General features: G+C 46.6%; 1 protein-coding gene across 1 annotated transcript in view; it reads left to right on the forward strand.

Annotated features, from left to right (window-relative positions):
• ntn1a (netrin 1a) overlaps positions 1-12,404 on the forward strand; it is a 42,047-nt gene extending 29,643 nt beyond the window's left edge. Inside the window, exons 4-7 of the mRNA XM_037471102.2 lie at positions 1,173-1,322; positions 3,054-3,107; positions 9,587-9,661; positions 12,073-12,404. Coding sequence (XP_037326999.1) covers positions 1,173-1,322; positions 3,054-3,107; positions 9,587-9,661; positions 12,073-12,401 — 608 coding nt within the window. The 3' untranslated portion in view covers positions 12,402-12,404. The remainder of the gene's footprint in view (positions 1-1,172; positions 1,323-3,053; positions 3,108-9,586; positions 9,662-12,072) is intronic.
• The last annotated feature ends 1,112 nt before the right edge of the window (positions 12,405-13,516 follow it).

The raw sequence follows: 13,516 nt of genomic DNA on the forward strand, positions 1-13,516 counted from the left end.
CAGATTTGATTGAATAAGTGCCACTGTTAGTTAAAACTTGTTTAAACCTTTGTTTGTATGAAATGGTCGTTTGATGGATCCAAAACGGACGGATTGACTGTAATCTCGCACCGTTTGCTGGTAGCAGGCTGTGCCGTTAAAAACCAAGCCATTAAAACCCTTAAAGTACATAATTCCGCTATAAACTCTTTGAAGGCTTTTCAGAGTGACAAGTGACACAACGCAGAAAACTTCAAATCTTCAGGGGAGGGGAGGGGGGAGGGGCTAAAGAGCCCGGGCCAACCATGAGGCCCGAGGGTCAGCACCACTGCTCTTCCATAGGAATTCAAACGCAAGTTGTAACACCCACGTGGGGAGGAATACAGTGGTGACAGTTTGAGGACATGCAGAGTTTCAGGCTTTGCAAATACAGCGGTGAAAAATGCTGCTAGATTATCAAGACCGCTCCAGTCTGGATTGGACCGTCGGGATCTTCCTGTAGTGTCTTCCATGATTCACACCCCGAAATAAATCAACCCCCAGAAAACTTCATCGGGGCGGGGCAATTGGAGACATTATTTTAAATTCCTGCCACATGTGTGTCCCATAGACCCCCCCCCCCCAGTCTGGGAGGAAGTGTGACAGACGTCTTGGGCACGCATTCAAAGCCCCCGGCATGAATCAGAACCATGCAATTAGGATTATCCTCCATTATTTCATCATATGGTTGAACATGCGCGCGCTCCGCCCCCCTCCCAGCTGCACACCGGGCCCGCCGAGCACGTGACTCTTCAGGATACTGTATCCTGGCAGGCTTTGAGAGCCATTCAGATCACATCTAATCAGCTGATCAGCGTATGCTGCTAGTGTGTGTGTGTGTGTGTGTGTGGACGCAAGAAGACGTGTTGCTACTTCCAGTCCCGACGCCGCGCTCGCTTCCCAAACCAGCGCTGTGTGCGTCGGACCCCCCCCGAGTAAGTTCTGTCACTGTGTGCACGCCTCCACCTGTCTCTCACCCACTCCTAGTATCGTTGCCTCCACTGCTGCGTGCACCACCTGCACACTCTCTGTAGATATGTTTGTATCCCCCCCCCCCCCCCCCCCCCACATGTTTGTGTGTGTGTGTGTGTGTGCGCGCGCGTGTGTGCGAGACCACTCACTGTGCCTCTCTTTCTTCCTTTGTTTCCTCACAGCATGTGATTGCCATCCCGTGGGCGCTGCTGGCAAAACCTGTAACCAAACCACAGGACAATGTCCCTGTAAAGACGGCGTGACCGGTATCACGTGCAACCGCTGCGCTAAAGGCTACCAGCAGAGCCGCTCGCCCATTGCACCCTGCATAAGTACGTGGAAAACCCGATCTTTACCATGTCTGCCCTCACCGTAGGACACTGTTGCACACGTTTGAGAAAAAAAGAAAAAAAAGGGAGGGAGGGAGGGATGCACCAGACTGGTGATGACATACACACACACACACACATGTGCATATGCAAGAGTCACACACTGCAAGCTCTAAAACCAACACTGCTTGAATCCTCTTTTCTCTTTATACCAGCGCTTGGTGCTGCAGCTTAAATGAACACACCGTTAAAGCTGAGCCTCAAGGTCACAGTCCCGGCTTGTCTCAGCCTCCGTGAGTGCCTTGGAGGGTCGAAATTTCAAAATCCATCTTGTTCTCGGCATTCGATGACCTTTCACTAGCCGAAAACACAGAATTGCATCACAGTCAGGGATAGTGAAAAAAAATACGGCAACGCCCGAGGGAAGACTCAAAGCAGCGTGGGCGGCTTGAGGGCCAGTTGTTGGGAGATTTTAATTGCTGCTTTTAATTAGATACTCTGAATGAAGTGCTTACCATGGATAAACAGAGATCCAAAACAGGAAGAAGTGTTTGGGAAGTGAGAGCCGAGGTGCCAAACGAGGGATCCCAGCGAGATGGAAATAAAGCCCCCTCACTTTATGCAATCTAGTTCTCTTTCTTTCACTTCCCTCGGTTAGGCCTAACTAGCGCGATCCAGGATTCTGCACGTGCGTGGCGTTCCCAAAGTAGCAGACAGGAGATCTGATTTGACTCAATAAAAAAAAAAGACCTGATGTGTCACCTTCGCCCTGCTCTATCCACCGCTGTTGTGCACCTCTTTCCCCATCGCATGCGTCTCTGCAGGTTCTCTCCCTCTTTCTATTCAAGCACACACGGTTTACTTTGTTCCTACCAGTCGCTGTTCACATAGTAGTCAACTGTAACTGACCTAGCGGCAAAAGGAAAGTTTACGGCAAAAGTAGAAGATCTGTTTCGCAGATCAAACACTTTTTTGTAACATCAGTCTCCAAGTTATGAGACCAAGGCGATATATAGATCTATATAGATATAGATATCTATATATAGATGTATATATTGGAATGAATGCTCAAATAGATTGCCAAAATGTTTTTTTAAGCACCACACGTCACCAATCTATCAGAAATGACTCGGGTAACAACAACACTACCTGATCACAAGTTATTACTTGTATCTGATTGCACATTTAGGCTACACAAAAAGATTTCCTTTGAATGAACTTCCTTTGCTCAATACTTGACTATTTTAAATGACCGTTGGACATCAGTTACTCAACTGTTTTTTTTAGGTGGTGTTCTTGAAGGAAACTTTAACAGCTGCAACAGAAACACGTGGTATGCTCGGTACCTCCTATAGACCTGGATTTACCTCAAAATTGTACTATTAAAAACACTTGCACCTATACTGTCTTAAGCTTGGGCATACGTGGTGCAATTTTGTGCGAGTCCAGACAGGTCTGAAGGGTTTTACTCCATCTCCATCTTGTTTTCAGACTCTGGTCCCAAGAAGGTTACACGTGTTGAGCATTAGATATATATATATACTTTAGTAAGGGTCATTTTAAAAGTATTTTTTTCACTGATTTCTTTGTTTAATTTAATTTCCTTAAATGTTTTCTCATCAAATGAGCCCATTTGCCCACAGTACCAAAACTCGTGCACACACACACACACATGTGTGAAGGAATAAATAATGAAATGTCTTTGCTTCAATTTCATGTTTTCTCCTGGAGTAGAGATTCCAGTTGCACCTCCTACGACCCCATCCAGCAGCACCGAGGAACCGTCAGGTGAGTACAGATGAGAATCCGACATTTACTTTGAATGTTTGAATCTTTGAGGTAGAGATGTGGAAGTAAGTACGGCTTTCGCCAACACTTTCGCTTTCACAACATTTTCCCATTAGAAACAGACTTTGGGATGAACGTGATCCCTCTGGCCATCCCCCTCCTTATTAAAGGGTTGATGAATAGTAAATCCATTAGCTGCTTCGTTGGGATGTGCCTCCTTTAATGTTCCACAATGAATCAGTCTAACTGCGGCACAGTGGGGGTGTTGGTCAGCAGCGTGCAGCACAAGGCCAGTTTGTTTTTTATCTCTCTAAACTTTACCAGTGAGTTTCTGGTTACATGTTTACATGCAATTTTCAGTTGACCTGTGAGGGATCTTTTTTCAGAGTATGTATAACATTGGAGCAGTAAGAGACTTATTGCGTCATATAATGGCAGGTCAATGTGACGTGGTGGAAAGTCTAACACAAAAACTGGCATCCTGTGCCTCATAAACATTAGTTCTTCCAGCTCAAGGCATTGTTTGCTCCTTCTCTCTCCCACGGAGTTGCAGCGGACCCCAGGTATACAATTATTGAGTGTGTGTGTGTGTGTGTGTGTGTGTGTGTGTGTGTGTGTGTGTGTGTGTGTGTAAAAAGCTCCTGCAGCACTGTTGTTGGGCGCTGACGTTTCTTGGACAGCGTTCATTGACTGGGCCATTGGGAAGCCATCGGTCCCCCCGGCTGTCCTCCACCTCCTTTCTTTTCTCTTTCAGTGTCTCTTTTGCCCTCCTCCATCTTGTTCGTCTCCCTCTGTTTCACGCGTTGTCTTCATACAACACTGTGGGTGGTGCTGAGCACTATCTGGAGGGGCACATTTGTCAAGGATCTATCTGCTCTTGTGCTGTGGGAAAGCTTCCCTCACCTCACCGGATAAGTGGGAGGAGGACACATTACTACGTCAAGTTATTCCGCATTTCCTCATCAAAAAAACTAAACATGGATTGTGCATATTTGTTGGGGTTTTTGTATGGTATGTTGTGTGGAAACTTAGATGTGCGTTTAATTCAATTATCTCATGTGGCCGTGGATACGGTTTGCCTATAGGGATAATCTACCCACGACAGGGAGTTCCGGGAATACCCTCTCATACGATATAGCTGAAATCAAGCACATAGATGGACGTTGTGAGTCGGCCTGTTCACTTTAGTGAGGAGTAGGAGGATCCAACGCCAGCGGATGAAAGCGTATTCGGAGACTCCTCACAAGGTTGCAGCGCACACAAACAGCTGTAATATGACCTGATATGGGATTGCAAAACAGAGGAGAGGAATTGATCAAACCTTCAAACAACTTTTTCCACCCTACTGGCAAAATTATGTTTTTTTAGTATATAAGGCCAGTATTAATACCTAGTATTACAATTTATTTTATTCTAATTATCATTATTATTAATAGTAGTAGTAGTAGGCGTATCATCTATATCAATAGTAATAGTTATGTGGTCATGGGTGAATTTGAGCATTCTACTCAAGGGAAAAGAAGGATGAAGACAGAAGTTGGATCAATTGGGAAGAAGAGTTGAATTGAGAATATATGCAATGTTTAACAGTCGCCTCCTGTGTGTGTGTGTGTGTGATATCACGGGGTGTTGGGCTGACAAACATGAGGCAGGTGCCTTGTTGCGCCTCAGACAAACGGGGGGGGGGGGGGGGGGGGGGTGTTTCTCGGAGGTGGTGACTGGAGAGCGTGAGGGGAAAAAAATAGAGTGGATATTAATTTGTCCCCCCCCCCCCCCCCCATCAGCCACACTGAGGGCTGGAATGCATGGAGAATACCTCCGATGGTGTGGCCCAGACAAAACACACATTGTGCTGGTAGGTCACGGTTGGTGTGAGTCACCGCTCCCACGGGTCGTGACAGAGACGTCTGCGCGGCAGCGAAATGTGGAGGAGATTAACCGCTGATGACCTGCGATGGCCGCAGCCCGGGCCTGTCAGGATAGGAAGATGTGAAAGTGACTAATGATGATGATGATGATGAGGAGAATCGGAATGATGACGATGAGGCACGTAAGGGTAACCCGGGTTAAGCCTTATAATGTGTGTGTGTGCGCGGCTGGAAGTGATCAGAATGTGTGGCGGACCCCTCCTTGGATTCTTGGGACGTGAGTCTCGCTTCCCGCACCCTGTTCACCAGGAGAAGAGCCCGCCCCGCTTTGCTTTTTCGAAGTGGGATCTTATCACTCCGCTTTATTGTGGACGGAATGATGGAGTATAAACATTATGCAATAAGCAGGGCCCAAAAAACTGAATAATAGCGTCAAGAAATTGTGACTAATATCAAAGCTGTTGGCATATTGCTGCCTGGACCCTAATTATTTTAATGACATGACAACCTTGGCAGGGGTCCCTGTGTCCAAGAGGAGTCCGCGTTCACTCGTCTGAACCTCCTCAGCTAAAGCAACACAGGACAAATCAACTATTCAGAACTAATTGCACGCCACCAGAGAATCTAGAATCAGGTCAGGACCTCTAGCCGCCTCCTTCGCCGGCTGCTGTCCGCCCATAAAAACAGACCGTCTTTTGCTCTCTGACGACACAATGATTAAAAAGAAAAGAGACGCGGGGGACCCTCTCCTCTTTTCTTTCCTCGTCTTTGCTGGACGGGGTCCAAACTCACGGCTCCTGTGTGAGCGCAGGAGGACAGAACAGGGCAGCACTCTGGGCTCCGTAATCTAATTTCATGCTTTATTTGCCTCAATTTGTTTCTCAATCAGTCTGGCGGAGGGAGAAAGCCCTCCTCCTGGGCCGTCAATTACGCCCCCTTGTCTCGCAGCCAGCTTATCTCCGATGCCTCTGTGGCCATAGACGCGCATCCAGAGAGTTTCTAGATCCAGTTTAAATAGAAAGGCCTCACCTCGAGAGACCTCACCTGCGTTGGTGCATTTGATCTTGCCTTTGTAACAACAAAACAAGTATAGTCCGAAGTCATATCACATCAAAGGTTAAATGTATGAAATCCATATAGCAGAAAAGCCAGCGTGAGAAAGCACTTCATTTGCTAGTGTGGGATAACTGACTAAGTTTGTTTGGCTCATTTTCTGTAAATAGTGTAGCATTTATTCTTGGAATAGACCTAGCTAGCTAGCGGGAAGCTTGCTGGTCAGCCATCGTACCGGGTCCACCGTGCTGTAATCCTGTAACAGAAAACGTTACGTGTTTTCACCGTAATACCACGTGCCATCTTTTTTTTTTTTTTTTACTAGTCAAATGGCCACAGAAAAAGGGGTTTGATGTCAGTTGTACTCCTGTAATATTTGAGTTCCATCTTAAAGGTTCAGAAGGCATCCAGCCATCCGGTGGCAGATTGTAACTGAATCTCCCCCCGTGTGGGTTGCAGGAGAACTAGTTGCCAAAGTGAAAGACAGATTAGGCCTATTGCAAATCTAGAGCGAGTGTTTAGTTTTTCCATTCTGGGCACAATGCAGAATATGAAGAATAACAACAGACAAACATCTGCATTTCCAGGTGATTACACACAAGAAATACATATTAGTATTCTATTGTGGAGATACTTTCACCTATTTCAAATCATGTTTGTGTCAAATAATGTTTGTGACTTTTTTGGGCACATTCACATCAGCTTCAATCAACCGCTTCAGTTTTCCTGTTGAAATTGTTCTTGAACAAAGTTGTTTTACTTATGTACTGGCACCGTAACGCTTTGGCTCAAGCACACAGAACTGTACACAACTGACTTTATTAAGAAGCATCCCAAAACCAAAACGATTAGCTTAGAGGGCTGTGCAGCACTTTGAAGGAAGGGGCAGAGGTCCACCTCTCGGTTACGCACTTCTCATTGCCCCTGAAAGGCGGGAGACAAAGAGCCGTAGTAACTACATCTACTCGGAACACCCAGAGCACATTTTAGCTCCGTGCTGCGGGGACTGCTCCCACTTCCCCTGCTTGTAACGCGCGCACAAAGGGAACATTTGTCCTCTCGGTAGGGGACTGCCGGGCCCTAAATGGGGATCTCGGGGTGCTCTCAGCGGGGCTCGGAGCTGTGTCTCAGGGGTCCACTAATGGGGAACGAAAGGCTATCAAAGGGAAGTATCATGATGGCACCAAGGGGGGGGGGGGGGGTTATGAGAAAACAAAGCTTCCTTTCCTACAACCCCCCCCCCCCCCCCCCCCCCCCCCCCCACCCCCCTCCATCATTTACATGGTAATCAGGTGCAGCTCATATAGTCTCCTCTGTTTCATTCACTCTGCCTATTTTTCGTTTCTCTCTATTTACCAACAACCAGCATGTGAGGCAACGTGATTTGGCATTTTTGCTGATTCTTAAAGCCCCCCCCCCCCCCTGGCCCTCCTCATCGTCTTCTTCTTCCCACCCCCATGATAAACTTCACTCCTGTCTTCTTTTGTTTTTTTTGTCTTTTTTGTCAACCTCTCCAGCCCTTTGCTCTCCACCAGTATCCATTCTCCCGCCTCCCTCCCTGCATTTTTTCTTGTGGCGGTGTTCCCCGGGCAACCTCATTCAAACGGAGCATAAAGGAGAGCAAAGGCATGGGGGGGGGGCGAAGATCTGCTCGCAACAATGAAGTTTGTTCATATTCAGGCCGCCTGAAAGCTCCGGTCCTTCCTCCGCCATCACTCTCCTCCGCTGCTGCTCGCTGTCCATCCACCTCTTCCTCCCTGTACGCTCACTACGACCAGCAGCACTGAAGGGTAAACCAAATCGGTGTACTCTGGATCCAATTTATGCCATTTGGGGAGAGAGCTAAGGGAGCAGGGAAAAAAAAGGGAAACCCCTTGTGATATGGCCTCACAGCACATGCTATTGTGACAGCGTGAAAGCGACGCAGGGGGCAATCACTAGCGGTATAAGTGCTCTAGATGGCTGAGGCAACGTGGAGGTACCGTTGCCTCCTTCAACTGCGGGTAATCGATCATGAACGGTAAAGCGTACATTTGTCCTTATGGATCCATGTGGGGCGGTTATAATCGGTGCATACTTAAAAAAATCAAGTTGAAATATATATATATATATACTCCCTCGGATCCCTGCACGTACGCACACAAGTTAGCGAGAGGAGATTTTGGGTGACCCCTCCGCCTGCGTGAGGTATTTATTTGTTCACAGCTCCACAGTGAACCCCCACCCCACCCGCTCTCCCTTCCCCCCCTCCATCAAAAAAAAAAAAAAGGGTGTCCACTGCCCAACGCTTCATGGATGGCTAATTTTCCCTTCCTGACCTCCCTTTGTGTGGCATTGACCCCTTTCACCCTCCAACCCTCTACTCCCTCAAATAGCTGCCAGCCCTCAGACCCCCGTCCCAAAACTGCAATAAACGCTAAATCCTAGGGTTTCTTTTTGTGGGTGCATGGGGTGCTGAGGTGACAAGCGAGGTGAGATTTTTTTATTTATTTTTTTTTTTAAAGGGAGGGGGCGATGGGGGTTGAAACCTGCTCCGGGGTCTGATTCATTCCCACAGTCTGACGGGGGACGCAGTGGGTGGATTTCTCCTCAACCACTGTTGGTACCACCGGCTCTGTTCAGAGTTCTCGCCGCCACACACGGAGTTTGGTTAGAAGGTTAAGGTGCATCCACCACCAGCTAAACACACACCCTGCATTGCATCAGCGACAACAAACCCAACGGGTCTCTAAAGCTGTTTTAAGGGATCTTACTTGCAAAAGGCCCTTATTCTGGTATTCTTTCTTTTTTTTTTTTTTTTTTTACTAAGACTTTCTTTTTGGTGAAGAACCAGGAGTGCATGCTTAAATAGAAACGGGGCTGAAAGTGCCGCTAGGGCTACTGGGTAAAGAAATTGCATTATTTCCATTCCATCGGAGGTGTAGGTCCAACAGGTGGAAATATAGTAGTGGTAATTAAACAATTCATTAATTATGTCAAGTTATAGGTTTTTTTTAAGTTACAGAAAAGGAAGTCAGTTTTACTTAATGACTTTTGTAAGTGAAAGTAGAAGCACATCTTTTTTTAAAGTTTTCTTCCATATTAAAAGGAACATTTTCCATATTTTATTTTCAACATTGATTTGTTCAATAATTATAATGACAATAATAACATAGTATAATAATAATAGTAATTATAAATACATGTAACATATTATTCTTGCAGTTCCTGTGGGCTGGTGAATATTGTCGTGTCATTTACCCATTTTGATCGATACGAATGATAAATTATTTAGTTATCGGAAGGATTATTTATTTGTCATATTTGTCATTTCTCTTTTCAATCCAATTGTTACGTGTATAATGCCTAACTAATTTTTATTTCATCAATGTATTTTTGACCAAAATGTATTTGACAATTTAATAGATTTGTATGAGAATTATTTTTTCATTTTTTATGACTTTAGATGACTTTGTATGACTGCTTATTTAGAGGGGTTTTTAAAAAATCTTTTCCCAATAATTAATTGTTAATATATTCACAAAACTAACCGTATTCTCTCTCCTCTCATTTCTGCAGACTGTGACTCTTACTGCAAAGCATCGAAAGGCAAGCTGAAGATCAACATGAAGAAGTACTGCAAGAAAGATTACGGTAAATCAATGGACCGTTTCATGACTTGGATTAACGTTCCATTCTACAGGAAAAGCTTTAAAGCAGCTGGTCCGATGGAAGAAACACCCTGTTTCCTTTTTCACTGACAAAAAAAAGAAGAAAAAAAGAAAAAGTAAAAGTTTCTCATTCTGCTGGAACAAATAGCGTGTGTCAGGCTGCTTCGGACGTGCAGCGGAATCACCGAACCATGTTTTGGGCCCCGTGCAGCCCAGTGCAGCACGTTGCTGGGGGGGGGGGGGGGGGGGGCTGCTGCAGTTTACAAAGGGAGCCATTTTTACTGATGGCTTACTTCGGCTTTCTGAGGACGGACACAAAGGATCAAACGGACAGCAGTGGATCCCCAAGGAGGAAGAGAGAGGTGCACAAACAGAGAGAGAGTAATGGCAGCAGTGTGTGTGTGTGTGTGTGTGGGTGAAGTGGGGGGAGGGCGGACAAAGCAAAGACAGTGTGACGGACAGTGGCCGCTCCCTCTAAGAGATCCTCATTAAGACGGCCCACTTCCCCCCCGCGCGGCCGACGCCGTTCCCGCTGCATTCCTGTGGCCGCCGCGCCATTCAAGGTGTGGATAAGACGTGTGACCTCTCCCCCCCCGGCCCCTCCCGCCGTGCCCTCCCTCGATTGAAGTCAGGACGCTGAATCGGTCGACCGAGCAGCGGCATCCTGCGGCATTCCCCTGGCAGCTTGACGGACAGGGCCCCGGGGGGCTTTGTTGCGCGGGGATTTGCAGGAGTTGAGGGGGGTGGTGGGAGGGGGGGGGGGGGGGGGGGGGTTAGGGTCAGCTCATAGACGCCTCCTCTTCCCCCAGCGCCCACCTCGCCTGTTGTGGCGTGGCCGGGGGCCTCGTCCAACGAATCGCTAATCACGAACGAGGAAGACACACCGCGTCGATGGATCTCACATCGGGTGAAAACGGGGCGTCTGCGTTGGTGATGACGGATTGGTGTTGTCGGTAGAATGTTTTGGTTAGTGCGAAAAACAGCCGGCAGCGTTCATTCGGCGGTAAAGAGAGGCTTCTGGATGTCCCGCAGGAGAAGGCCAGTAGGGTCTCCCCTTCGGGGCGAGATGATACCGAGCCAAATGCGGTCGGCTGTTCCTCTTGTCCGAAAAAAAGCAAAAGATAATTAGTCCATGCTTTGGGCTATGGAGCAATGCAAAGCTAGTCCAAAGGCCAGTCCGGGACTTGCAGGCATTTGACGAATATTGTTGAAACAACAGCACAGAGGAGAACTTGGGAAATGAGAACCATTAAGCTTCTTGTCACATACAAGCCGCAGCAGCACATTCAAAGATTCATAACAGACCAGAACAAGATCCCTGTGCAGTATCTACCACACACGAGCGTAGCGGATGCAAAAGTCAAACACTGTTTAAATCTACAGGCGAAGCCGAGAGTGGGCCACAGCTCTGGAGCTTTTTGAAAAGATCAGCAGGGCAACCGGGAAGGAAAAACGCTGCCACAAGCTTCACTGGTCCATACACAGCTGGGAGGCGCGTGCGGGGGGGGCGGGGGGGGGGGGGGGGGGGGGTTCTGCAAACACAAGGGAGGTGGTCCTTTGGGTGCCCCCTGGTTGAAGAAGTAAAAGTCACATTTATAGTTTAGCATGAGAGCATGATTTCCCATGGTGCATTTTGGGGTCTTTTGCACTGCTGGTAATGATAACCTGCAGCTGAAATGGCTCATGGGTAGTGCGGCTTGACAAACTGATTGACTTTTCTTATCACTCAGTGTGCTTTACAGACAATAAACATATTGACCCTGAATACATAATCTAGAATTAGGAGTATTTTCTTTTCCCCAATTCCAGGGAGTTTATATAGAAGTCTCTGAGGAAATTATCCTACTTCTCAATTGATTTATGGCCCTAACCAAGTTTTTATTTTCCAAAATACAACATGATGTTCACTTAGTAAATGACGGTCCCGTTTTGAATTAAACCGACCACATTTTTGGCACCTAAAATGCCAACGGCCAAAAAGCAAGATGGTGGCAGCCCCAATGTGGAACCTTCAAAGCAGGAGGTGACGTCTTGAGGACGACCTTCACTTCATCCGTACAGCCTGTGCTCCCGAGAAGGTGATCCAACAGGAAGTCTCCATTGGCTCCACACCGAATGTAGATAGATATAATCGAGATCTGGTCATGATAGCACAAATTAAAAAGGCCCTTATATGTACACCCAAACAATCGTCTCAACCTTTTGCGTTACTAAGGCAACCAGAACCTGATGACGGAGGTAAGCAAAGTCACCACAGGGATAGATACGACTCTAACTGCTTTACCGGTCACCCTCAGACCATGCAGACGTGAAACAAAGCGATCGACCTCTAACATTTAAGCAATGTGTACGAAAATCTGCCGGCAGGTGATAACGCGTCGTCTCTTCCCGCAGCTGTGCAGGTGCACATCCTGAAGGCGGACAAGTCCGGCGAGTGGTGGAAGTTCACCGTCAACGTCATCTCCGTCTACAAGCAGGGCGAGAGCCGCATCCGCCGCGGCGACCAGTTCCTGTGGGTGCGCGCCAAGGACGTGGCCTGCAAGTGTCCCAAGATCAAGCCCGGGAAGAAGTACCTGCTGCTGGGCAACGACGAGGACTCCCCCGGCCAGAGCGGCGTGGTGGCGGACAAGGGCAGCCTGGTCATCCAGTGGAGGGACACGTGGGCGCGCAGGCTCAGGAAGTTCCAGCAGCGCGAGAAGAACGGCAAGTGCAAGAAGCCGTAGGCGGGAGGGAAGGAGGGAGGGAGGGAGGGAGGGAGGGGGAAAAGAATAAAAAAAAATTAAGATGGGAGAGGATGGAGAGGGATTCAAGAGAAAGAAAAAAAAAAAAATCTAAAGAGAGGCAGACGGAGGACCGCGGTCAGACAAAAGACTGTTTATGTCGCCGCCTTTTCCTGTAGAAGCATGAAGAGAATTATTTAGGTTGATTTGTTTTTTGTTGAAGGAGCTCACCTCGCAGATTTGGTTTCATGGTTTATTTTACTTTGAGATTTGCCTCTCTTGTGGATTTGCCGAATTTGCACCTATTACCAGCATATAAAGTTATTTGTGTTTTTTTTTTGTTTTTTTTTAATCTCCATACGAAATCATTATATTCTATGTTTAAATTTCATGGACACTTGCTGCTGGTGCAAAAACATGACACGGAAAGAAAAACAAGTGGCGCAGCAACTTTTTGCCGCTGCATGTTGTATTATTCTTAGTGGTTTTAGTATTCTTGTTCCACCAAGTCGTCACGGATCTCATCGAGGGGTGAGCATACGTCCCTCTGTTAAGAATTTCCCCATGAAAAAAATGATTTTTTTTTTTTTTTTTTTTAAGCAACATAAATGTAATATACGTTCACCACCGCTGTACATATTGTGATTACGTCAGCAACTCATGAAACAAGACATCTGTCATTTAATACTTTTACAAATTCAGAAGATCTAAGTGACAAAAGAAGGATATAAACAGTGTTGAAATAGTTTTACTCCCTTCACAGTTGACTGGTTACATGTTGGTGGTTCAGTATTAGTGCAAACCTGCATGTGAATGCATCTCATTTTGAGACTATAATGTTTAATTCACTGCCTGGTGCTTCCACACAATGACCACAGATATTCACAAAATTAGTAGTGGTTCTTTCGCCTTTTTTTTTTTTTTTTTTTTTTAACCCATTACGTGTGTTTAGTGAAAACGTTTGCACAATGTAGTTCATTGTGCAAAGTGGATGCAATATTATAGCTGTGCCCATTAAGTACTGAATGTTGTCAGATAATACCGGGTAAAATGTCCCATTTAACTCCGTCGATGCACACAGTAGAAAGCAACGTTTTTAAGTGTAAAGAAAGGAAAGC

This window comes from Pungitius pungitius, chromosome 9 (assembly GCF_949316345.1).
Source record: "Pungitius pungitius chromosome 9, fPunPun2.1, whole genome shotgun sequence".
In the NCBI taxonomy this organism is placed as follows: Eukaryota; Metazoa; Chordata; class Actinopteri; order Perciformes; family Gasterosteidae; genus Pungitius; species Pungitius pungitius.